At 58.6% G+C, this 24,609-nt stretch overlaps 1 protein-coding gene across 1 annotated transcript in view; it reads right to left on the bottom strand.

Moving 5' to 3' along the window:
* The window catches only part of ATP2B3 (ATPase plasma membrane Ca2+ transporting 3), a 65,532-nt gene that overhangs the window by 38,581 nt on the left and 2,342 nt on the right, over positions 1-24,609 (bottom strand). Inside the window, exons 4-20 of the mRNA XM_088834326.1 lie at positions 21,415-21,448; positions 20,733-21,246; positions 20,448-20,489; positions 18,585-18,697; positions 13,698-13,885; positions 13,277-13,411; positions 7,715-8,011; positions 5,335-5,476; positions 4,597-4,684; positions 3,028-3,173; positions 2,192-2,323; positions 1,769-2,095; positions 1,477-1,583; positions 1,291-1,343; positions 1,119-1,216; positions 1,004-1,075; positions 95-160 (exon numbers count right to left, since the gene is read on the bottom strand). Coding sequence (XP_088690452.1) covers positions 95-160; positions 1,004-1,075; positions 1,119-1,216; positions 1,291-1,343; positions 1,477-1,583; positions 1,769-2,095; positions 2,192-2,323; positions 3,028-3,173; positions 4,597-4,684; positions 5,335-5,476; positions 7,715-8,011; positions 13,277-13,411; positions 13,698-13,885; positions 18,585-18,697; positions 20,448-20,489; positions 20,733-21,246; positions 21,415-21,448 — 2,554 coding nt within the window. The remainder of the gene's footprint in view (positions 1-94; positions 161-1,003; positions 1,076-1,118; positions 1,217-1,290; positions 1,344-1,476; positions 1,584-1,768; positions 2,096-2,191; positions 2,324-3,027; positions 3,174-4,596; positions 4,685-5,334; positions 5,477-7,714; positions 8,012-13,276; positions 13,412-13,697; positions 13,886-18,584; positions 18,698-20,447; positions 20,490-20,732; positions 21,247-21,414; positions 21,449-24,609) is intronic.

A 24,609-nucleotide genomic window follows, 5' to 3' on the forward strand; every position in this document is an offset into this window, starting at 1 on the left:
CCTTGGCCTTCCTGTTGGTGCTGGGGTCTGGAGAAGTGCTCGTGGGGGCGACTCAAGACAGCCAAGAGCAGCCCCTCTGGTTTGGAGCACGCACTGGTCCAGCCCGGGTCCAGGCTGCAGGGGCAGTGGCCAGCGGTTGGCATGGACACAGATGGGCACCCTGCCCGGACCAGAGGCCAGATGCCGTCAGAATTGGATTAGGACCACATCGTGCGGCTCTCCACTCATCTGCCCCTCCTTTCCATGAGTGTCAGCGGAGGCCAGCCAGGGGAAGGGCCGCTCACCCTAACCTGGCCTAGGCTCCCAGCTTCTGGAATTTTCTTGGATGCACTTATTGCCGGGAGGAAACCCAAAGTCCCATCCTCCAATATAGCATGCACCTGCCTGGCCTGCTGCCCCCCCCACCTTTCCAGGGGGTGTGCAGGGGCTCTGGGGCTCAGCTAAGCTGCACCCCGACCCCCGCCCCATCCTGGAGCTCAGGTCACTGTGTCTGAATGGCAGTGGGAGCATCTAGGGGGGCTTGGACCCGCTCCTTCTTCCAGATGCAGAGTGGACTGGCTGGCTCCCTTTGCTGTGGCCAGGCCACCCACCTGGGCACCTGCTCTTCTCTAGGCCTGCCCCTCCACCGGGTGAGCACCAGAGACACTGGCAGAATCGGGCACGTTCCCAGGGGCCTTGACATTTTAAATATTTAACAAGGCCTGACAGGCAGAGGAAGGAGCTGCCAGCTGAAGCCCATCTGCTTCCTTTTATCTGGGAGAGGCCAGGGCCCTGGTGGCTAAATGGCCCTCTACCCCGGGCCTCCCCACACCCAGCCCCAAGTTGGGGGTGGGGGGACGGGCCAGGAGGAGGGGAAGATAGAGATCCTCTGGCTCTGAGCCAAGTCATCTGCCCCTGATCGATCGCACACCCGCACCAGGCTGGGGCCCTTGAGAGCACAAAGCAGGAGGGACCCAGGTGGGCTGTCAGTGCTCCTGACCTGGCCAGGTGGGCGTGCTCTCACCTGGCCTCAGGCCCACCTCCTCTGGGGGGAGCAGGGGCACATCTCTACCCCCTGTTGCAGCCCTGGTGTCACCTGCAGACAGATGGAGCCAGGGAGCAGGAGACAAGGGTGGCACTGTTGGACGAAGGTGTGCCAGCCGAGACAGGGCTGACAGGATCCATCTGCGCTGGCCGGGGCCCGTCCTGGCACCGGCCTGGGGTAGCCCCAATAGCCCTGCCAGGGAGGTGGCAGCTAGGCCAGAAATGCTCCAGGTGGTGGAATCTGGGGCCAAGCCTGGTTCCCCCCACCAGGGGGTCCTGGCCTCCCAGCAGACCCATAAGGCCTTCATGCTCAGAACCTTCTGGAGGACACAGAAGGGGGACAGCACGTGGGGAACACTTGGTCAAGGGCTGCCCTGCTAATCTCTTGCTGAGGTTTCAGTTTAGGGCCCATCCCGCCAGCATGTGCCATTCGGTGCCAGCTTCCTCCCTTACTCGACTTGGGTACTCCATTGCTATTTCATCCAGAGACGAGATGCGAGTGGGAACCACTGGTGATGGAGGCAGGGGGGCAGGTTGCCCCATGCAGAGCACCTCCCACTCTAGGGGAAAATGGTTGCCCAGGGAGGGCACAAGGGCACAATTGTGGTCATGGTTTAGTGAAGAGTGCCTCTGGGAAGCGGCTGCAAGCCTGGGCTGCCCTGGGGCTACGGAGCCTCTTCAGGGAGGAGCGTGGGGAGGTAATGGCCCTGCACCACTGGCGTACCCGCTCTGCTGGCAGACTTACCCTCAGTGGGTGAGGTCTTCAGCCTCCTGCAGAGCCCGCCCACGTCCCCATAGGCCTCCTGGACTTTCTGCAGCGCCTCGGACCCCCGGAGCTCCATGAGGGAGCGCAGCTCGGCCAGCGTGCACCCGAAGCCGCCTGCATGTGGGGCCTCCCGCTGCTGCTGGGGTTTGGGGTGGAACTCGATGGAACTGTTGGCCACGTCGCCCATCCTGCCTGTGGCACGGGAGGGGGGGTGTTCTCGCAAGTGCAGCCTCCGCAGGGGGTAGGCGGCCCCCTGAGGTCCCAGCACCGGGGTGAGGTGTAACTGGGGTGGCCAAGTGCAGACACCTGGGGAGAAGGTGAGAAGCGCAGTTGAAATGAAACCAAGGTCCCCTCTCTGGAACGTTCTCTGCAAATGTGCACTCAGGTTGAGCCACGACTCACTGGGTGCAAAATTCCCCTGCTCCCCCGCCCCCACCCCCAGGCCGGGCCAGGCCCTCATGCCCACCAGGCCTGCCTGCCAGGTCACCCCTCCGTCCTGCCCACCACAAGTGCACAAGCTGGCAGGGCTTGCCACTGGGGGCAGGAGGCAGAGTGAGAGCCTCCCGGTGGGGACCTGCAGCTGCCAGCACTAGGCAACCTGGGACATGGGGGCTCTCGCTGTCCCCCCAAGTCCACCTGGGCCCCCACACTGGAGCAGGCATGACATGTTGGGATGAAACGAAGAGTGGGTGGTCCTGCCCCGGCATAGGCACTCCATCACACTCCCTCGCTTGCCTGATTTAAGACTCTCCCCGCGCAGCCGGCATGCCGTAAGTCCCTGGCGGCAGTGGTCTTCAGGCGGGGCCCCTGCAGCTCAAGGTTTCAGGCCCGCGGGGGTCCAGGGAACAGGGAAAGCCATGGACAGAGCCAGCTGGGTGCTAGGTCAGGGCTTAGCGCACAGAGTGTTTCTGCTGCCCTGGAGGCACCTGGGGTCCAGGGCTAGGAAGGGAGAGGGTGGGGTGGGAAGGAGAAAAGGAGGGGAGAAGGTCAGAGGGAAGGGGAAGCAGGCAGGGAGAGAGGGAGTGGAAGGGGAGGGCGGAGGAAAAAGAGGAATACAGCCACAGGTCATGGGTGAATTCTCTGTCGCCCTGCCCCACAACACAGCACCACCCCGTTCCCCACACCCTGCGGCCCTCCAGATGGCAAAATGAAGAGCTGGGGTCTCCCCCAAATTAACAACAGCAGGCTAAGTCCCGGGCCACCCACCTTCCTCCTCCATGGAGCATCCTGAAACTTGCCTGAGGAACTCCGGTACCCTTGGCTGCCCCGTTCACAGCCCTCACTGGGTCTGGTGGTGCGGACCACAGGGGCCACTGGGCTGCCTGGTCCCTGGTCCCGAGCTTCTCCAGCTAGTCTCTCCCCTCCTCTCATCCCGGCTGGTGGCCTGCGGGGAGTGGCGGCATCGCCAAGGCCACGCACTAAGCTCCCGGGACTGAATGAGTCTCAGCACACATGGCCTTGGCCTTCACACCAGCGCTGATGCCTCCTGGCAACGTGGCTGAGTTGGGCTGGATCCCTCACCTTTGGGGAAGCTCCCGGCTCACAAGGATCCTCTTGGAAGCAGCTCTTGGCTACCCACCCAGGTTTCTGATCTAGAACTGCCCATGGAAACACAATGGCCCAGAGGCGTGTGGCCTCTGATCTCAGGAGAGCCATGGCTGCTCTCAGAAGCCGGCCAACGCCAGGACTGGGACTTGCCCCAGTCCTCAGGGGCTGAGACCAAGGTCTCTGGGAAACAAGGTTCATTTCCTTCATTGCCCACAAGCCCAAGGGGGCTTGGAACACAGAGGGGCTCTCGGTTCCTCTGGACACTGAGGCGGTCCCTGCCACAGAGGTGTAGCCCGAGAGGTATCTCAGCCAATGGCCATCTAAAATGAGCCAGGTTGTCAAAGTTTGGGCACTTAAGTGTTAACACTCTAGACAGTTTCTGTATGAAGCAGCCTTCCCTGCCGGAAGACGTGGGAACAAGATGGCAGACTCGCGAATGCACGGTCCTCTCCGGCTCCCACGCATCTCCCCACCGCCTGTCCCTCCTGTTCGCCATCTGACTGATCTTTCCTGAGCACCTACTCTGTGCCCATGCTGGCCATCCCTGCTGGCTATGGAGGGGTGGGCAGGACTGAACAGGTCCTTGCACTCTCTAGCCAGGAGGTGGGTACCTAGCGGGTCCTGCTACTGAGACACATGGCCATAACAGCTTCGGAGTGTTGGGAGGGGGCACAGTTTCAGCTGGGGGTTGGGATGGAGGAGTGAACATTTCTTTCTGGAGGGAAGAGTATTCTGAGACCAGGACAGGAAAGCGGGCTGCTGATCCCATGGGACCAAGAGTGGCAGAGGCCACCACCAAGCAGATGGCTGCTGGTCGATGACAGATGATAGGGGAGGGAGGCAGGAGATGAGGGCTGGGGCTGCAGGAGACAGGGGAGTGGGGACCCCAGGGTGTGCCTGGAGCTCAGGGGATTTGAAGGAAGCGAGGCTTCCAGGCATTAGTCTGTGGCCGGGTGGGCTCCTTCTGGGATGCTCTGTGAAGGTGCCACCCACCCAGGCAGGCATGGCAGGAATCTCCCTCCCATTTGTCACTTGGCCAGGTGAAGGGGCAGAGACACAGGGACACCCAGGTCTCCTGCTTCTGACTGCAGGCTCGCTCTGGAAGTGCTGGAAGCCGAGATGGCAGCTTCTGACTGTCAGTCACACTCCTGAGTTCTCTGCAGACGCCCCGAAGTGTCACCTCCCCTCTCCAGCCTCCTTCCCCACCTTCACTTAGGTGCTGCACGTTCTGGGATACCTGTCTGCCCTGCTTTCTCTACCTTGAGCTCTGTGCCCCTGCCTCGACACTCCCCTGGATGAAACTGGCCAGGTTGGGCTCAGTCGCCCAGCCCCTTTGCCTGTTGGTTGCTGGAGGGGAGAGGGGGGTCTCGTCCATCCGCGGAGGCCCCGGCTTCGGCTTTGATCAGCCCTGGGACCACAGACAGGGCACCGATGCCCTCAGGAGTCCGATCCCGGGGCTCAGACAGGCAGGTTGATCAACCTGGGAGTACTATGAGTTCGGGAGGCTGGGGGGCATCCGGCAAATATGTGAGTCACTTGTCCCTGAGCAGAGTCCCCAGCTCTGGCCGGCACTCACCCCGGGCTGTGATGCCCTTGGCAGGCAGGCCACTGGCCTGCATTCCAAGATCTTGTGAGTTCGACCCCGGGGTCCCAAGGACAAGCTGGGTGCCTTCGTGGCCCCCCACTGAGCCACCTCCCCAGTGCTTTGTTCTAAAAGGGAAGCCAGGTGAACAATCTATTCCTTTTATCGTTTTGGCCTCTACACTCACTCAGACAAGACTCGGTTGGAAGGCACCCAGGCCCGCCCACATGAGTCAGGTGGGCTCATCCAGGTGAAGGCTGCACCCTTCTAGGGCACAGCACCCTCCCTCCTGGCCCTGACAACCAGGGCTCACCCAAGGGTGCCTTCATCCTCCTCCATTAAGTAACAATGGTTGCCCAGACCCAGCCACAGTGGGGCTCTGAGCTGCTCCTCACTGTCTTTGCTGTGGCCTTACTGGCTCCAAAGGCCTGGCCTTCTTTGAGGGCACAGAGTTCTCCTAGCTCCTCACTGCGGTCCCTTGACTGGATTTGCCATTGCTCCACGCTGCGGCCTGGCCTCCTGCCTGCATCTGTGGCCCGCTCCTTGGCCCTCAGCGCCTGCCAGGTAGGCCCCAGGGGTCTCCCCATCTATCACCCCACAGGTCTCCCTCCAGCTGGGTGACTGGTCACTACGTGGCCTGGTTCAGAAGTTGACAGTCTGTGTCTCCAAGCTGCACTGCCCAAAAGCATGCCCCAGCATCAGTCCTACTGCTGCTGCTGCTAAGTCACTTCAGTCGTGTCCGACTCTGTGTGACCCCATAGACGGAAGCCCACCAGGCTCCCCTGTCCCTGGGATTCTCCAGGCAAGAACACTGGAGTGGGTTGTCATTTCCTTCTCCAATGTGTGAAAGTGAAAAGTGAAAGTGAAGTCGCTCAGTCGTGTCCGACCCCTAGCGACCCCATGGACTGCAGCCCACCAGGCTCCTCCATCCATGGGATTTTCCAGGCAAGAGTACTGGAGTGGCTTGCCATTGCCTTCTCCGATCAGTCCTCCTAGCCCTCCCCTTTTGCACATTTCTTCAAAGGCCCCCTTGGCTCCTGTCCTGCACTGGTTGGTCAGCTCCATCCTATAGCCCAGTCAGCACACTGTCCAGTCCGCCTCTCCCCCGATGGCCTCTGATGCACCTGAGCGGCAATTCACATGGACGGTTCTCCACACAGTTCTGCCCAAACCGACTGCCACTGAGTCTAGAATCCCATGGCCAAATCCTTATTTCACTCTGTTTGCCAGGGCGCCAACCTGAGAGTGGGTCTGTCCTGTGCTTGGGTCATCATCTCTTTGAGACACGTGGTTACTGAGTGGGTGGGGAGCCCACTTCATGGTGGTCTGTGGCTGGGGACAGGGACCTAGACGAGTGAGTGAGTGGAGGCCTGGGTGGTCTGACAGAAGCCAGGTGCCTTGGGAGGTGGGATGCAGGGATGATAAGTTGACCCCCCAAGATGGAGAGTGTGCTCTTGAGAATGTTCCTCTTCATCAACTCCACAGGCTACCGGGTACAGGAGTCATCAGTAAGATCAAAACCAAACAGCATATCCTTTGGTTTCCCTGTAAGCCTGGGGGATGGCCTCCCTCTGCCTGAAAAAAAGGACAGCAGTCATCCCGAAATGGCCAAGAGCAGAAGTGATCAGGCCTATCAGGGCTGCAGGCCTGACAGAGACTTCCTGGTCTGGGTTGGCTGCCTAGAATGGTTTATAGGCACCAAAAGGGCAGGGAACATACCATTTCTGTACACTTCCATCTCTCAAACCTTAATTGGCTTAAGTGAATTGTAAACCTTCATGGAGAGGGGACTCGGACTTTCTGGCCTTTGCTCCATCCTGGCCCAAACTGGCCAGCACTGGTGGGGTGGCAGGAGCTGACCTGCTGGGTGCTTCCTGACCTACCTCCCCCGGTTGTGTGACTTTTGACAGGCTGCTACCCGGGGGGGGGTGGTGGGGTGGGGGGGTGTCGCATGGGGCACAGCCGGAGATTGCTCAAGTTTGCACTTGGATTTTCCGATGCCTCTTGCCCCTGGGCCCTGTGACTCATGCCCACCCAAGCAGAAACCCAGGAGTCTTCTCCGCCTTGAGCCGGCCCTCCCTGGCCACCGCTGACCAGCTTTGGGAGCTGTCCCAGCACCTCTGATTTAATCTGCCTGGGTCCCCTACTTCGCCTCCTGTGAACCCCCTTCCCCCAGGGCCCTGGGCAGCTAGAGCTTTCTGAATGAGATGGGGGTGCTTCCGTTTCCAAGCCCTGGCTCCAGAGGCTTCCCTCACTGCCTCCTCACAGACACTCCATGAGGGCGAAGAGATGCCTTCGCTCCATTTCAGAGAAGGCAAAACTGAGGCTCAGACCTCCAGGCCTTGCCTTCCATGTCCCCAAAGGGAGGGTCATACCACCCTGGGCGGCCAGGAGAGATAGCCCTTCTGATTCCTCAGCACCTTTGTGGAGGAGACGAGGGGTGGAGGACATCTGCGCCCACAGGGCTGACCAGGCATTTGTGACTGGCACCGCCACCTCCCTGGGGTGGATGGATCGTGGCTGGTAGCACCAGCTAGAAGTCCCTTGGCCCTCCTGGCAGTAAGCTGGGGCCGAGAACACCCCCGCCAGGGAGCAGAACCCCCACGGTAGAGTCCCCAGTCCCATCTGAGTGCCATGCGAGGCACAGTCCCAGGGCACCAGATGCCACCTGACACCCGCCCCGTGTGTGCCCTCCTGGCTGACCCAGCTGTGCGGGGGCCAGGGGGCTGAGCATCCAGACTCGCCATGGGGATTTTTTGAAATAACAGTCCCCTCCTTTCACTATGTCCACGCACCTGGAACCTGCAGATGGGCTTGGGGCCAGGAGCCCTTGGAGACTCAGGGGAGCGGGCGTCCTTCCCTCGTCCTGCCCAGGAGACCCCTGTGATCCCAGGCAAGTGGGCCGGGGAGCCCAGCAGCCCTTCCCCCTTGACTTCACCCACCCCTCCCCCCCCAGGCCCTCGCCCTCCTTCTGGCTCCACCCCCACTTCTGCACGATGCACCTTGGCGACCACGACCATGACCACCGGGGCAGGGGAAAGGAGGGATCCAAGGGCCAGGCCTGCTTTCAGCCAGGGAGGGAGGGAGGGAGGCTGGGGGGAAGGCGCTGAAGCAGAGAACAGCCTCATTAATATTTCAGAGGCACCATCACTGCAGCTCCTGGGCCCTCACAGCTCCGACACTTGTGCTAGTGGAGGGAGGAGGATGGGATAAAAGAAGGAACTAAAACAGAGAAAACAGATGTAAAGGGACAGCCCAGCTCCCTTCCCCCACCTCCATACCTTCCCTCCCCCCCAACCTTGTTCCTGGTACAATCTGTGCACCCGCCAAGTGGCTCTCCCAGGGAACAGCTTTGGGCAAAAACAATAACAGCAGAAAAGGGTCAATCCTCTCCCTAAACTCATGTGCAGCACCCGTTCCCGTCTCCGCCCACGTGGGGCTGCCCCTTTTGTGCTGTGACCAGGACACCCAGGCCGCCCCAGGGACAGACTCAAAGGACCATGTGAGGTCAACCGAACCACAGATGCATGGACTCCGGACATTGGAGGTCCCCACTGAGCACAGTCCACTCCAGAAGGATTCTAGAACCCAGAGAAATACAAGTCTGGATTCCTAGAGGTGGCAGGGATTGGGCTCTCCCTGATTCAGTTCTTGCCTTCGGGTGGGTCTCAAAAATGTAGACATACAGTTACCATAGGATCCAGCATCCTACTTGAAGGCGATCTCCCCAACAGAAGGGAAAGCAGGGCCTTGAAGTGATACTCGTTGCCCTGTGTTCACAGCAGCCTTATTCGCAATAACTAAAACATTTAAAACCACCCAAGACTCCATCGATGCATGCCTGGATATAGAGAACGTGGTCCAGCCCCACAATGGAGTGTGATTCAGCCTTCCAAAGACACCCACTACAACACGGCTGGACCAACAAGGTGTGATGATCAGTAAAAGAAGCCAGACACAATGACAGACCCCCATATGACTCCACTGGTATGAGGCGCCTAGAGTCGTCAGACCCTAGACAGAGAGAAGAGGATGGGGAGGGGGCATGGGCTGGGGGAGGGGGAGTTAGAGTCTAATGGCGGTAGAGTTTTCATTGGGGAAAACAGACCGTTCTGGGGATGGCTGCACACCCACGTGAATGTACTTAATGCTGCCAACCTGGACACTTAAAAATGGTCAAGATGCTAAACTGGAAGTTCTGTGTGCTTTCCCACAATTAAGAAACCTGAGGCCATGTGGCCCCTTTGCTCTGTATCCAGATTAGCTTCCTGTGGTGCCCCAGGCCATACAGTCATCACAGAATTTCCACTGCCTTGACCGGCAGATCAGCTGACCATTTGGCCCATGTGAATGTTAACTTCCTGGAGCAGCACCTGCCTGCATAGAAACCTAAGCAGACCTTCCTGCACCCCAACCCTGTGGCCTCAGGGGCTTTCAGCACCACCCACAGCCTGCCTCAGCTGGGTGACTGCCTCAATACATGGCAGAGAAGCAGATGAGCTGAGAGGCCAGGCTTGCTGGCAGCCACTGCCACCACTCTTGTCCCCTTCTGGAAAGCCATGTGGCCCCCAGGGTCTCCGTGGGTGCCCCGTCTCTCCCTGCTGTGCATGTGCACTTCCTCAGAGGTGCTGACCCCACCCTGTCCTCCGAAGGAACCAGAAGGTGGTATGGCCAGAGCAGACAATCCAGCCTTAGGAGCTGCTCATGAATCCCCAGGAGCTCGTGGCAGAGAGTCGCTAGACTTTCCCTGATTTCTATTCTTGTCTTCCCACGTCGTATTTTAATCTTTAGCTAGGAGTCTAGTCATCCAGCTAACGACTATCCTCCCCCAACTCCAGTGTGGCTACGGAGGACCATGTGACTAGATCCCGGCCAATGTGAGCAAAAGGGACATGGAACTGCGTTACTCTCGGGCAGCACATGGGACAGAGCCAACTTCAGGGTTGTGTCCTTAAAGAGAAGGATGTGTTCTCCCCTGCCCCTCTCCTCCTTCCTGCCAGCTGGAATGCTGATGTGAAGACTGGAGCAGAGGCAGTTTTCTTGCTCCATCTGGCATGTGGAATCCATATGTCAAGGATGGCAATGCCATGCAAGGAAGCCAGACCCCTGATGGCCAAGTAGCCCAAGGTTGCCTCCCTAGACTTTTACGCACAGAAGAAATCCTCTCTCCCTTTGACTTTTATGTCCATTAAGCTAGGTCTCTGTTACAGAGCTTAAGCCTCTCTCTTGGGTAATTCAGGTATGTAGGGAGGAACTCAGCCATCAGGTAAGATGCCTGCCTTCCCTCCCTGACCAAAGTCAGCCCTGGTTCTTGGTGAGCCAGGAGGGCTCCCTGAATTTCCATGACCTGCTACCCTGTGACATTTCCATGGGTTCCCTGGAACATGCGGTGGCTCCGAACTGGGCTCCCTCTCATCTCATTTGATATTGTCCTAGAAGTTCTAGGCAAAGGAGAAGACAGAACCAGCAGAGTACTGGAGAGAGAGACACAGACAAGCCATCAGGTCACAGGCAATACCAAGCACCCTTCTGTGTTGTGGCGGAATTACACATTCCATCTGTGCCCCAAGCCTTGAAGGCGGGAGGAGTCATTATCCCCACATTAGGACTGAGCTGATGAGGCACAGAGAGGTTAAAAAACTCACTCAAGATCACACAGCCAGGGACTTCCCCTGGTGCTCCAGTGACTGGGACTCTGCACTCTCAAGGCAGGGGGCCTGGGTTTGGTCCCCGGTTGGGGAACTGGGAGGTCACATGCCGAAACTGCAGCTCCTACATGTCTCAGAGAGGATCAAGGACCCTGCAGACTGCAATGAAAGTCTGCTGCAGTCAATAAATCATTCTTAAAACAGAAAAGGATCATACAGCGAGCAATGAGCAGAGGCCAATGTGGACTCAAGTAGTCTGATTCCGGAGAACTCTACATTGCTCATCTGCCAAGTGACGGCCCAGAGAGGCCCAGAAAAGTGATGAACACGTGGTTCAAACCAATTCAAAGAGTTCACCAAAGTGACCAGACAGGAAATCTATTTCCGTATACCTCAGAGATTGGGGGTGCTGGGGCCAGAGTGAGGCCCAGGACAAATCTCTCAACCTCTCTTGGTCTCCACTTCGGAATCAGGGAAAGGTGCCCTTGCTCCTCCTGGTGGCATTGCTGTGAACTCTGCTGTGAACTCACCACCATCACACACTGCCCCCCTAGCAAGGGCCCCAGGGGCCTGTTTCCCTGGAGGGTTTTCTCAAGCCCAGCAGCCACACCCAGAATTCATGGGTCGGGACCAGGCTCCACCAGGGAGGCCAGACAATTCTGCTTGGCCAGCGGCTGACGCCTGGGGGAGCCTTTCACATGCTCCCCCATTTCTGGAGCCATCCTCAAGCAGACCCAGGCCCCAAATCCCTCCTGGGGACCATGAGGCCCGGGTGGGGGTCCTGGAGTGGAACTGAGTCCTTAGGATGTTTCTGGGGGAAGTCCACACTCCTACCTGGGTGGCCTCACATTGCCGGGTACCCCTCCATCCTCGAGGGAAGTGGAAAGCCCTTTTACTTACTGGGGCCTTGCAGCATCATGGGGGTCATGACTCTACCCTGGGGGTGGGGGGGCGGTCGTTTGTTTCCTGCCAGGGAAGGTGACAGCATGAGTGAGCAGGAGCGGAGAAGCCCATGGGCAGGAAGCATAGTGACACTAATTATCCAATTACGGCTGCCGTGCCAGGAGAGCGCTGCATTGCAGCAGGGAGCCTGGGCCAGCCGCCCCACCCCTGCATGCCAGGCTGCCACACTCTGCCCTCCTGCTTTACCCTACAAGCAGGTGGCAGCCACTGAGGTCCTGGGCCTGTTCCACGGAGCGGGGCCTGGCTGGCGGACTCAGGAATGGTAGGCTTAAGGGGGAGACCCAGAAGCACTAGGGCCTGGCCCCTGGGGTATGCCTCTGGCCCCCGAAGGGGCAGAGAACACACACGTGGGGCTTGCGGAGCCTTGACCTCCAGGCTTTCATCACCGAGAACACGTGGATAGAATGAGGGGCCCTTAATCTTGATCCCCCCACCCCCAACAACAAAAAGCTCCCTGGCTCTGTCCATGGTACCACAGTGCCTATCCCACCAGCTTCCAACCCCCGGAGCCAGCTCCAAGCCACCAGAAGCAGCCAAGTCCTAAGCAGGTAATTAAGGAAATTACAGACAGCTGGAGACCATGGGATGCTGCAGGCCCAGGAGGACTAGATAAGGAGGCTGTCAGGACACACACTTCCTCCTAGGGACAGCCTCTGTGGGGGCCCCATTATGGGTCCTCGTGGGGAAGGGTCTGCTTTAAGTTTCCCCTTGGGAAGGCAGGCTTGGAAGGACTCTTCGAGTCAAGGTCAGGGGCTGGGGGACCATCAGGGAAGAACCCCAACTTCCCCTTGACCAACAGAAGAGTCCAGAAGGCCAGGCTGCAGATGAGGGACCCGAGATGCGTGGGCTAACTTGGGCCCCACCTAGGGGGTCTCTGAGTGATGGCAAAGCAGGTCTCTTTGGGTCCCTCATAGGACCCAGCTTGCCTGGAGGTTGGAGGTAGGTTTAACAGCCAGGAGAAAGAAGTGATGAGGATCATTACCATATAGGGACCCTGGGCACAGGCCACACCAAGTGTGTAGCAAAGACCTTGGTCATGGGCACCCCACTGGGAAGGGTGAATGGCAAGGATGCTGGGTGGGGCAGAGGAGATGCGTTCAGACTGAATGTGGGAGTCCAGTCCAGCTGACCTTCTGTGACCCACACACGAAAAGCTAGCATGCCGGAGTGTTCTGGCCACTTTTCCAGGCTGACCTGCTGCCAAGAGCATGGACAGAGGAGGAGAGAGTGGCCAGTAGTGCCACCCCAGAGAACAGCTCAGAAACTGCGGCCCAGGGAGGGGCATCTGCATGACTCCCAGGCTCTGCTCCAGCATCCTTACCAACCCCAGCTGGCAGCCATGGCAGGATCTGAAGGTCATCAGGGCACCAGATGGCAGGGGCATGGCTGCCATCTGAATCATGGACCCTGTGCCCTCCTGGGTCCTGAAAGCTATCTCTGATGGAGGACCCAACACACAAATGCAGAAGCCTCTCCAGTGAAGCCCTGCAGCCCTGGGGGGGGTGCGTGGGAGGGAGTAGGGGGTTGCACAGAGCCAGGAGGGCCCCCATCACAACAATACAGGGTCAAAGAGCCCCCCACTGGGCTGATCATGGCACACTAAAGCCGAGAGCCAGGAAGGGGCTGGTGGATGGTGGGGGATGAATTGGGGTGACAAGTCTAGTACCGCCTGCAATCAGATAACAGTGGCACCTCCTCCTCAGAAGAGGAAGGCTGGGGGCCCTGACCAAGCCTCCCCCTTCCTACCCAGAGCCTCAGCCACGTGGGCCTCTCTGGGGATGCCAGGGCTGGGGTCCTGGGCAGCAGCCCCCAGTCAGTCCTTGCCTTCCGGCCCTGTGGGTGGATGGGGGCACTGGGGGCACCCTCGCTCTGCTGTGCTCCCTAGGACAGAGGAGGGGAGCACACCCAGGGACCTCCCACCAGGCCCTGGGAGGAAGGGCCTGGTCAGCGGCCCAGGAGGGAGGGATCAGGTAGGGTGGGGGGCCCCTAGGACAGCTGGAACCCCAGCACTGAGGGGCCTGGACCCCTGGCCCTGGCTCACGAGCCTCCCTCCCAGGCCCCTGGCTCCAAACTAACACGGGACACTTCGTCCAGGCTATTCCAGTAGGAACGGAGCTGAGGCCCAGGGCTGGGGAGCAGGTGTCAGGGAAGGTTCCCCTGGACCCACCTGGCAGCTGGACGCCCGGATGAGGCAGGGAAGCGGGTGCCCCGACTGAGGGCACCGAGTGTTCATGGTCAGGCTGGTCCCAACACCACGAGCTGCCCAGCGGTCGTCTCGCAGAGGCTCGGCCCGGAGCCCACCGCCGCCGGCCTCGCCCCCAGGGGGTCCAGGGTGGGTGTCAGCACACGGCTGTGCTGGGATGCCCAGCGCCCCGTGGTCCAGGGCCAGAGGACATGCCCAGGCCAGTCAGGAAGAAGGGCCCATGGTGGCTTGGTGGCATCCACCTGCGTTCAGGGCCAGCCTGAGTTCAGACGCATGACTCCAAAGGGCGCCAGGAGGACCAGAGCCCCACACTCAAGTCCCCTGCGGCCAGGATGGGGGTTGCGGCAGTGACGCCCGCGTTTCCCGGCCCCTTGCTTGGTGGCCGGCTTTGTCTTCCCGCTTCTTAATCAGCAGGGTCTGGTGACACTGGGCTGTCTGGCCATCCTCACTGTAGGGCTTTGCTTCTAATCACGCTCTCCCACCCACCCCTGCCTCCCCTGTGTCCCTCTGTGAGGAAAACCCAGTGTCTGTGGAGAGCCAGAGTCCAGCCAAGTGTGCAGGGAAGGGAAATAGATGGGGAAACAGTGGAAACAGTGTTAGACTTTATTTTTTTGGGCTCCAAAATCACTGCAGATGCTGATTGCAGCCAGGAAATTCAAAGACGCTTACTTCTTGGAAGGAAAGTTATGACCAACCTAGATAGCATATTAAAAAGCAGAGACATTACTTTGCCAACCAAGGTCCGTCTAGTCAAGGCTATGGTTTTTCCCGTGGTCATGTATGGACGTGAGAGATGGACTGTGAAGAAAGCTGATCGCCGAAGAATTGATGCTTTTGAACTGTGGTGTTGGAGAAGACTCTTGAGAGTCCCTTGGACTGCAATGAGATCCAACCAGTCCATTCTAGAGGAGATCAATCCTGGGTGTTCATTGGAAGGACTGATGCTAAAGCTGAAACTCCAATACTTTGGCCACCTCATGCGAAGAGTTGACTCACTGGAAAAGACTCTGATGCTGGGAGGGATTAGGGGCAGGAAGAGAAGGGGACAAAAGAGAATGAGATGGCTGGATGGCATCACCGACTCGATGGAGGTGAGTTTGAGTGAACTCCGGGAGTTGGTGATGGACAGGGAGGCCTGGCGTGCTGTGATTCATGGGATCGCAAAGAGTCAGACACGACTGAGTGACTGAACGGAACTGAACTGAACTGATCCTTGCTCCAGAGGCTGAAGAGACCCAGACAACAAGAGCTTGATTTGAGGGACTGGACAAACAGCTCTAAAGGTCAGGAGACAAAGAGGCAAGCAAGAAGAGCAAAGAAGTTTTGCTTTCAGAAAACTGACGTGGGACCTGTAGGTCAAGTATCAAAGGATACAGGGTGTGGGCAGAAGACCAGGGATAGGCCCTACCAGACATCAAGGTCACACATTAGCCAGGGAACAAAAGAAATGGGGATGATGGTTTACCACTCGGGAACCTCACCTTGTACTATTCCCCAACACGCCTTTTTATATTATTATTAAACTGGATTTGGCAAATACCGGTCTCAAAGCCAAATCTGGCTGTGAAATGTTTTTGTGAATAAAGTTTTATTGGTACACAGCCACAGTCAGGACAGAGACATTGTGACTTTCCAGGTGGAAAATATTTACTCAGACTCTTCGAAAAAAAAGTTTGCCCAATCCTGGATGAAAGAGACATCTTAAAAATGCAGCTACACATAGGCTCACTCACACACACACACATTGTGTGTGTGTGTTAGTCACTTAGTCGTGTCCAACTCTTTGCGACCCCATGGACTATAGGCCACCAGGCTCCTCTGTCCATGGAATTCTCCAGGCAAGGATACTGTGGTTTGCCATTTCCTCCTCCACACACACACACACAGACATAGCGCCAACCCAGATAGCTCTGGACAGTTCTCAGGTTTCTGTAAGGGATTCTGTAAGCCTAGAAGCAATGGAAGGAATCACACACACAAAATTGTGGGACAGAGATCGTTAACCTTTTGCACAAAAACATGAAAAGGCAAAGAACAAAGGGGATTTAAAACTGTTTGCAACCAGGATGCTACACTGTCAGTATCTTTCACAGATCAAATTTACCCAGAACCACGAGAGGAAACACTTGGTCCTTCATAAATAAAGGTGAGGAAGAAACAAATCACTCAACAAGAAGAGAGACAATCAATAAACGTGGAAAAATGCTCACCCTCGGGAATAATTCAAGACATAGAAACTGAAGTAGATATTTTGGACCTAGATATTTGTGCCAGGTTGTTTGATTATAAAGCTTAACGCTGGCAAGGCTGCAGTGAGCCAGCCCTTCAGACGCCCAGAAAAGCCCTTTGGAGCAGAATTTGGCAGAACGAGCTTCCGTCTGGGCACTCTCTCCTTGGGATAGAGGGAGTCACCCGCCGAGATGCTCAACAGAGCCTCACGGAGGAGAGTGAAACAAATCTGACCGCCTGAATCTCCACAAATAGCCAAATAATTAAGCAAATTGCAATCTCCTGAGAGAATATTATTCAGCCATTAAAAATTGTAATTACAGCCCTGAGGAGCACCCAGATACATCCTGGGTGCTTGGGAAATTGCTGTCGAATGAGCGAACCATCATGTGTCGTTCCTTCTTTGCCTTGTTCAAGTACTTTATTTGTGTGATAAGTACTGACTGCTTTCATAATCTTAAAAAAATTAAACTGTATCCATTTTGGAAAAAAATCATTTAGAAAGGAATTACATTAATAAAGAAATTGCTTGTGTGAAATAAATGCTTGTGTGAAGTAAAAAATAGATTCCACAATGGTGCCCATGGTATAATTACAATAATGTGAAAATAAATAGCCCATGCAAAGAAAACGGCACAGAAATGTGTCCAATGAAATGGGAAACACTGGCTGGCATTTTGGTGATAGGATGGGGAGGGCTGTTTCTACATCTTCTACTTCTCAGCGTTGCATGAATTTTCTGTTAAGAGCATGCATGTTAAGAGCATTATTTTAAAATGAAAGACATAAGCATTATTAAAAAAAAACCCACCCAAGAGCCTCCCCCATCTGCAGAGCTGCCCGGGTGCCTCCAGCATGCCCAGTGAGAGATCCCGAGCCCAGGGCAGGAGACAGATCCAGTTTGCCCAGTTCTGTGGGCGCATCTGGGCTGGCCCTTGTAAGTGTGGGAGTAGACTCAGGGTCCCTATGAGGATCGGTCTGCATTGGCTCTAAAGTGGCATGGGGTGACACAACGTCCTGGACTGATGGAAATGTTCTCTGTACATGACTTCTGAGCACTTGAAACATGGTGTGTGGCCAGGGCCTGGAATTTTCAACTGCAATTTTCATCCACTTGCACTTGTGGCCAGTGGCTACCACACTGAACCTTGGCCACTATAGGAAGAGCACTTCCCATCTGAAGACAATGGTTCCCCTTTACTGAGGAGCCACCTACAGAACACCGAGTCAGGCTCAGGACCGCATTATGTAAGGCGATTCCCAAGGACACTGCCCACAGCACCCACTTCACACAACTCCAATGTGGACCTCAGTTACCTTGGACTTGGGACTCAGTAGAAACCTCCGGCTCTGTCCCCCAGCCGCACCGGTCCCCCTTGCCCTGTGGTTCTGGGTGTTGGTTCTGCCACCTCCTAGCCATGTGACCTTGGCCTCATCCCCTTCACAAACTTGGGCAGTCTGATGATACCCAGCCCCGACTCCTCCGGTGGGGAGCCTCTTTCCTCTGTCCTGGGGATGTTTGGGCTCAGATCCTGCTCTCCAAGCAGCGCTCCCAGGCCCACTTCCAGCACCTCCCACCTAACAGAAGGTGCATAGGCAGGGGAGGGCTTTGCAACCAGGCACCACTTGGCCTGTCTTCTGCCAGCTTAACCAGGGCAGGGAGAAACAGCCAGCAGTTGGGGTACCAGCTAAAGAACTGGCCTTCTGGGGAAGCACAGGGGGTGAGGCAGCATCTGTGCGGTGCAAGGGTCTGCCTGCTGTTCCCAGTAAAGTCATTGCTGAGCCCGGCCCCCTGAGCCCATCTCACAGGCGGCACACCCTGGGTCAGACCAAACTGCATTCGCTGCTAGAGCCCGGGTCTCCATGTATCAGCAGACACCTACCCACTTTTGTAGAGGTGCCCTAGAGGGGTCCCAGGGAAGAACACCGAAGGGCAGACAGTCCCCCCAACTTGTTCTGGACTCATATAACCCCACAGTTGGTCCATTTTCCTCAGCGGGTAGCTGGGGTCCAGCTACTGGATCATTCTGCAGACTCAGTGAGTTGTGAGGTGTAGGGTCTTCCCAGGACTGGAAGCACCCTTGACCCGAATTGGCTCATGCATCCAATGCTCCATTCTGCTGCGTTCCACCCAGACTCCCAGAGGCGACGGAACCAGTGGCGACATGCACGAACCAGACTTGGGAATCTAACTGGCCTGCCTTCCAATCCTGCTTTGAGCACCTCCTCCTGGCTATGTGACCTTGGGCAACTTGCTTAACCACTCTGGGCCTCACTGGCCTCATCTGCAAAATGGGGACAGCAACAGTCGCTGCTTAATTCGGTTGAGAGAATGTCTGGGAAGCCCTGACCACCGTGTCTGGCACAAATTATCATCACTGTCAGGGCTGATATTAGTTGACATGCTGGTGACCTCTGACAGAGACAGCAGCCATCAGTTAAATACACACAGCCTCAGTTTACGAACCAAAGGGAGTGCAGCAGGCCAAGTCCACATGTATGCTGACAACTCTGTAAGGTGGTAGGAGGAAGCTGGGCCTGGCTTTGCCCAGCGGGGAGAGTCCCAGCTGGAGTTGAGCTCTCAAAGTCCCCAGGGGCCCAGGACCCTCTGATCTCACCCACCACACAGGTGAGGGTCTCTCTCTAAAAGCCACACTGGAGGAGGGGCAGAGACATTGTCGCTGACCCCAGCACTCTTCGCTGCCTCCTCGCGCGCTGCGAGAGGCTGCTCTGGACTGGACGGAGAGCATACCCTGAGTCACGGCTGGCCTCCCCACACTCCCAAATGATTCAGCCTCTGAAGCTCCAGCTCTGAAGCCTCAAATGTCAGCGCAGTCCACCAAGGCCCACCCCCGGGCTCCCCGGGCCTGCAGTGGGAAGAGACTTAGCCAAGGTCACAAAGACCAGCAGGCCCAGAGCTAGCACCAAAGTGGGGCGCTTCTGTCCACCTACTTTGTCCCCTCGGGGCCTGCTGCAAAGTCCCCGCCTGCCAGCCGCCAGCGCTCTTAGCCTCTGGGACTTCCTTCCCCGGAGGACTGGCTTCCCTTCTGGCTCTGCACAAAGCCCCCTCCCACGCCACCCCGGTTCCATCTGCCTGCGTTACTCCCCCAGCCCCCAACTTCTGTGCCAGAGATGCCTGCCCCTTCGCTCAGACCACCTGGTGGCGCTAGGCATGGACCAGGTTGGCCTGATCCAGACTGCCTGTGTCCTTGGACCTCCTCCTTGAGGCTAGCAGCGGGGAACAATCCCTCAGATCACAGCTTCCCAGCCCCCTCCAAACGACTAGCTCTCCAGGGACTGGCTCCACCCTCAGACCTTCTGCTGAGCCTCAACTGAGACCCTCAGGGACCTGGGCAGCAACCCCCAGCCCTTCCCTCCATGGGCCAGGGCAGCCTGGGGGTTCCCACTGCCCAGGTCTGCACCCCAGTTCCCCTCTCAGGAGCCACGTGGCCTTGACATCCCCAGCTGGGAAAGGGGGCGATGGCAACAGTGGCGATGCTCACTGAGACGCAGCCGGAGAGTCCAGACGCCCTGTGAGAACCGCGCCAGGACCTCTGGGGTTGCTCCCCCACCGGCCACCTGCCCATCCAAGCAAACGCAAGCCCGAGTCCCTTCCCCTCTTGGGACCTCGATCATCCCGTTGGGAAAATGGGGACAAGAATGTGGGCCTGGCTTCCCTTCCTGGGTGATTCTGCAGATTCTGTGAGGTCAAGGTCGCAAACGTGCCATGCAGAAACCCATGCCCACTCTGAGGCAGGCCTCCTGTGCTGGGCACCCGAGCACCCTGTGTAGATTACTACCCAGTCCCTGCCTGAAGACACTCACCGACAAGTGAGGGGTGACGCCAGTGGGTTGGGAGGGGACAGAGCTGGGGGGAAAAGGAGGGGACTGCCTCCCAGGCTGGCGCTCAACTCCTTGGGGCAGCCAAGGGAGATTGGAATGGTTGGGGTCAGGCTAGACCTGACTCCGTGGCTGGCAGGGATGTGCCTGAGGTTGGGGGCCCAACAGGCTCAGCTTTGATCCACCAAGTGGCCCCACTCCCCCACCCCGAGGAGTGTCAAGTGCTGGGTTCCGGGGCGCAGGCCCTGCCCTGTACTTTCACAGAGCATCGCCACAGTCTCTCCCAGCTCCTCACCAGACCCCCACCCTGGGCTCCCCAAGGCTGCCTTTGGTCCTGCCAGCCCCATGCCGGGCCCCCACCCATCCACAGCTGACCAGGCCGCTAAGCCCTAAAAGGGCCAGTGGCAGGAAGGAGACCAAGTCTGCCAGAGAGCAAAGAGGAGACCCAGGGCTCCCAGCCTCGGGGGCGGGGGGGGGGGGGCGTGCCACACCAGTGCTCCAAATGCCAGAATCCAAAACCTCAGAAAACGCGGCAGGACCCCGTGGGGAGAAGCCATCTGGCCAAGGTCACTCAGGTGAGGAAGGGGAGGACGGCGGTGCAACGAGTGATGGAGGAGTTAGCCAAGTGTGGCCGGGGCTGCTTGCCCGTTGGCATTGCCAGGGCCGGCGGCGGGGTCGGCCCAGCAGCTGTGTGGGTGTGCGGGGAGACAGTGTGGGAGCGTATGAGGGTTTCTCAGACTGTGGGTCCGGGAAGGATGATACAGTGTGAGGGCGCGGGGTGCAGGGGGTGGGTGGGGGAGGGGGTGCCTAGAGGCTCCGAGAAGGTGAGTGTGCATGCTGCGGCTCCAGCCCGGCCCGGCGCCCCTCCTCAGGCTGTGCGACCCCCTCCCTTTCCTGGACCCGCCCGCAGCCCCCAGCGGTCTTTCTCACCAGACGCAGATGCGCGTGCGTGCAGGATGCGGGGCGCCGGGCGCAGGTTGCGAGGCGCTGCCTGCCCGCCCGGCCTCCCAGGGCCCCCGGGGGTGACGCGCGGCCGCGGTGCCGCAAGGACACGCAGGCCAGACGCGGGGCGCAGGTGGATCCAGGCGGGAACTGGGTCCCCCCACCTGCGGGTCCGGCCACACCTGCCGGGCCGCCCGCTCCGCCCGCGCCCGCGCCCACCCCGGCGGCGGCCGCGCGTCTAGGGCACCACTTACTCGGTCATGGGCACGGCCGCTCCTGCGGCCTCGGTTCAGGCGGGCGCTGTATCTGGTCTCTGCGGGTGGGCGGCCTGGCGGGCCACGATCGGCTCCGGGGACCGCAAGGCCCGGGCACGGGGCGGCCTGGCCGGCGGCGCGGGCACGACCCTCCGCGGCGGCCGAGGGCTGCGGCCGAGTGCTCCCCACGCTCTGCACCGGCAGCGGCAGCGGCCGGCGACGCGGCGCGCTCGGCTCCAGCCGCAGCTCTGAGCGCGGAGGGAGGGAGGAGGGAGGGAACGGGAGGGGGGAGGAGAACGGAGGGAGGAGGGAGCCGGCGCGGGGGGCGGCGCGCGGCTCGGGGGCCGCGGGGAGCGAGCCATGGGACTCCGGAGCTCCGTACCCAGTGTGCGCCCAGGACGCGCGGGGGTGCCTACCTTTCTCGGTTTGGCAGTGACCCCCGGAGGGCGGCTGCCAAGGATGGGGGTGGGCGCAGTCTGGGTACTGGGGGACCCTGGCACCCGGGAGCTCAGAGAAAGGGCGCCGAGAGCAGCAGGCTGCCTCTCCCTCTCCAGGGCACCGCCTGGAGTCTGTCTCCTTGGCAGTCGAATGGGGCGTGAAGCTGAGTTGCTGACTTGTAATGTGGGGATCTTTGCTCTTCTCTGGCCCCCGACCCCCACCCCGCAACTTCAGAGGTGTTGGTAATTCTCAGGAAACTACCTGCTAACTGTTGGAAGTTAAGACATCTAAACAGTTTTCCGGGAGGGTGGCCAGAGCTTGGGACAGGGTTTCAAAGTCAATGACCCCAAAGGTTATCACACAAACACCATCATGCAGGACCCAGGGTGATCCGGCACACAGGTGAACCCAGAGGCATACACAAGAGCACACCTTCACAGACCTGTGGAAACAGACACACAGACCAAACTCTAGCGCGGAGAAGAACCACCCCCCCCATCACCATTGTATGGCCAAATGCACATAGTGACATCTGCAGACAGATTCAAGTGTGTGCCCATGGCCACCCAGCGGCCAGGTGGGAGCTGGCCAGCCCTGCCCCCTGGTCCTTAAAACCCCAAGCTGCCCAACCCCACGGGCAGTCAGTGCCTCCACACCCCGATTGGGCCTTTGCCACCATCTGTGAGCAGTGAGCAAAGTGCCACAGGGTGGGGGTGACACAGGACGGGGGCTGAGTATGTGGAAGACAAGTGCCAGGCCCCAGTGAGCATCACCACCCCCGAGCAGGCAGGGAGACAAGGCCCAGACACAGCCACTAATTCTTTCTTGCCTCAGACAAACAGGGTATCCTGCATGCCAGGCTGAGGCTGGGCACCGAGGGTGTAGCTGGGACCCTGACACAGGGAACTGGTGGGCAGAGCTTGAACTCAAGGCATGGCACTTGCGGTTAAGGCCACAGGAGATGTAAGATGATGCTGGGAGCTCGGGGAGGAGGTGCCAGGGTGGCAGGACCTAAAGGCCACAAAGGCATTGCAGGAGGTCTTCCCCAGGTCAGGGAACAGTCCCACCTTGTCACAGTCTGTCTCTCCTGCAAGAAGCAACTGTTTCGGACAGCCCTTGAGATCTGGTACATTTCAGACGTTACACGTGGCTGCACGTGCGCGCACACACACACATGCACTCTGACTTACACATGCTGACATACATCCTCTTGCATGAGGACACACTGGTACATGATGACATTGTCACACACACTGCCACTCACAGAAGCTGACACACTCACAGACAGTGACACACATGCTCCTGCATGCTGACATTCCTACATGCTCGCTCAGAACACACGCACACTTATGCATGCACATTCACACCAAAGCTCACCCATGGCCACAGCCTCATATGTGCATGCTTACAACTGCTCAGCCACAATTCCTCATAGCCACACTCGCTCCCTCACAGGGCTCACTCACACTCACTCACCCACACGCACACATGCTGTTATTCTCACACCTTTACCCTCTCATCTCCAATTATTCACACAGAGTCACATACTCGTGCACAGTTGTATGTACTCAGTTATTCACACACACACACACACTCAGAGCACCCGGGGCTCATCTTCCCTGGTGTGGATGCCTGGGTCAGGCTTGTGCCCCATCACCCATCTCAATGAAAACCCAGCTTGACCACCAGCTCTGGGTACGAACAGGTGCCCCCAGGACCCAGATGCAGGGGTGGCCAGGACAACCAGGCAGAGAAGACCCCAGGCTGCAGGGGCCATACCATCTAGAGCTGTGGGCCCTACCTGTTGTGATAAGTGTCCCTTTAAGAGGGAGGCAGGAGTGAGTTTTTGCGGCCCTCCTGATACCCTGATTTTGGACTCCTGTGTTCAGGAACACGAGAGCCTGGATCTGTGTTTGAAGCCCCCATGTGGTCTTTTGTCATGCTGGTGGCCCCGGGCAGCTTGTACCAGCCCTGACCTGGCAGTCCACACTGGGTCCCTTCAGTGCTGGAGCTGCCTGGGCCCTCTGGGGTGGCAGAGGCCCTGTGTCACCCCTGGCAACAAGGCTCTGCCCCAAGGGTCTGGCGTGGAACTGCCTTCGCCTCTTCCTGAAAACCCTGCCTTCCTGAGACTGGAGCCCACGGAGGTGGGGCCAGCGATGGATGAATACTGCCCCCCTCAGGTTCTCAGAGTGGGGCCCCTCCACCCCTTGGGCCCTTCGGGGGGGCTGTCCCTTTTGGTGCCCTGGCCCCCGCCCTCAGACACCTGGCTGACTGCCCCTTGAACAAGCCCCAACTTGTCTAAACCCCAGCGGTGGATTGAGCTTAGGCTCCAGCTGGGCCCGGCCATATCCAGAAGGCACCTGACCTGCCAGGAGGACTGGGAAATGTCCCCGGCCCCAGCCCTGGGTCACTCAGGCAGCCCCTTGGAGGCCTCTCCGTTCACGGGACTACCCGCCCCTAGTGAGCTGCTGCCATGACTTTCATTGCCCTGTGTGTGCATGTGTGTGTGTGTGCCGGCCCCAGCTCACTCTCAGGGTCAGACCCCTCCTGCAAGTCACACCTGTGTGCCCAGAGCTCCCCAGGGGGCCCCACGCCGCCCCCTGCCCCCTCTACAGCTCTCACCCCCTGTCCAGTCTGTACCCAAGGGCAGGCTGGACCCGGTCCAACTCAAGGTCGGCTGGACCTGGTCCCTCCCCCCTCTTTCCCTGGGGGTTACTGTGGCTTTGGAACTGGACTCCCCTCCACCCATCCATCACTCCCCACCCCAGCTCACAGCCCAGTATCCCAGCCCTCTGTACCCAGCAGGCTGTGGGCTGCCAGAGATGTGGCCTTAGGCTTTTCTCAAAGGCCGGTCACTCTCCACTTTCGCATTCTTCTTGCTGTCATCTCAGACCTTGCCATTCACCCTGTAGCGGACTGACGCTAAGAGCACTGTTGGTCTTGGACCTGGGGCTCTGGCTATGGAGACCTCCCTTCCAACCGGTCTCCGAACCTGCAGTGAGGAGGTGGGATGGTGGGGTGGCCTGGGTGGTCCCCTGGGTCCCTGAGAGCCACACTCTGGTCCTGCCTGTGGGGTGTTGGTGCCTCTCGTGCAGGGTGACCCACCAGGCCCATGGGCCATGTTCCCAGGGGCCGTACCCCAGGGGTTGGCTCTGTACCTCCCAGCATTATGA

This window comes from Moschus berezovskii, chromosome X (assembly GCF_049115385.1).
Source record: "Moschus berezovskii isolate FMDL1 chromosome X, NW_MosBer_1.0, whole genome shotgun sequence".
Classification (NCBI taxonomy): Eukaryota; Metazoa; Chordata; class Mammalia; order Artiodactyla; family Moschidae; genus Moschus; species Moschus berezovskii.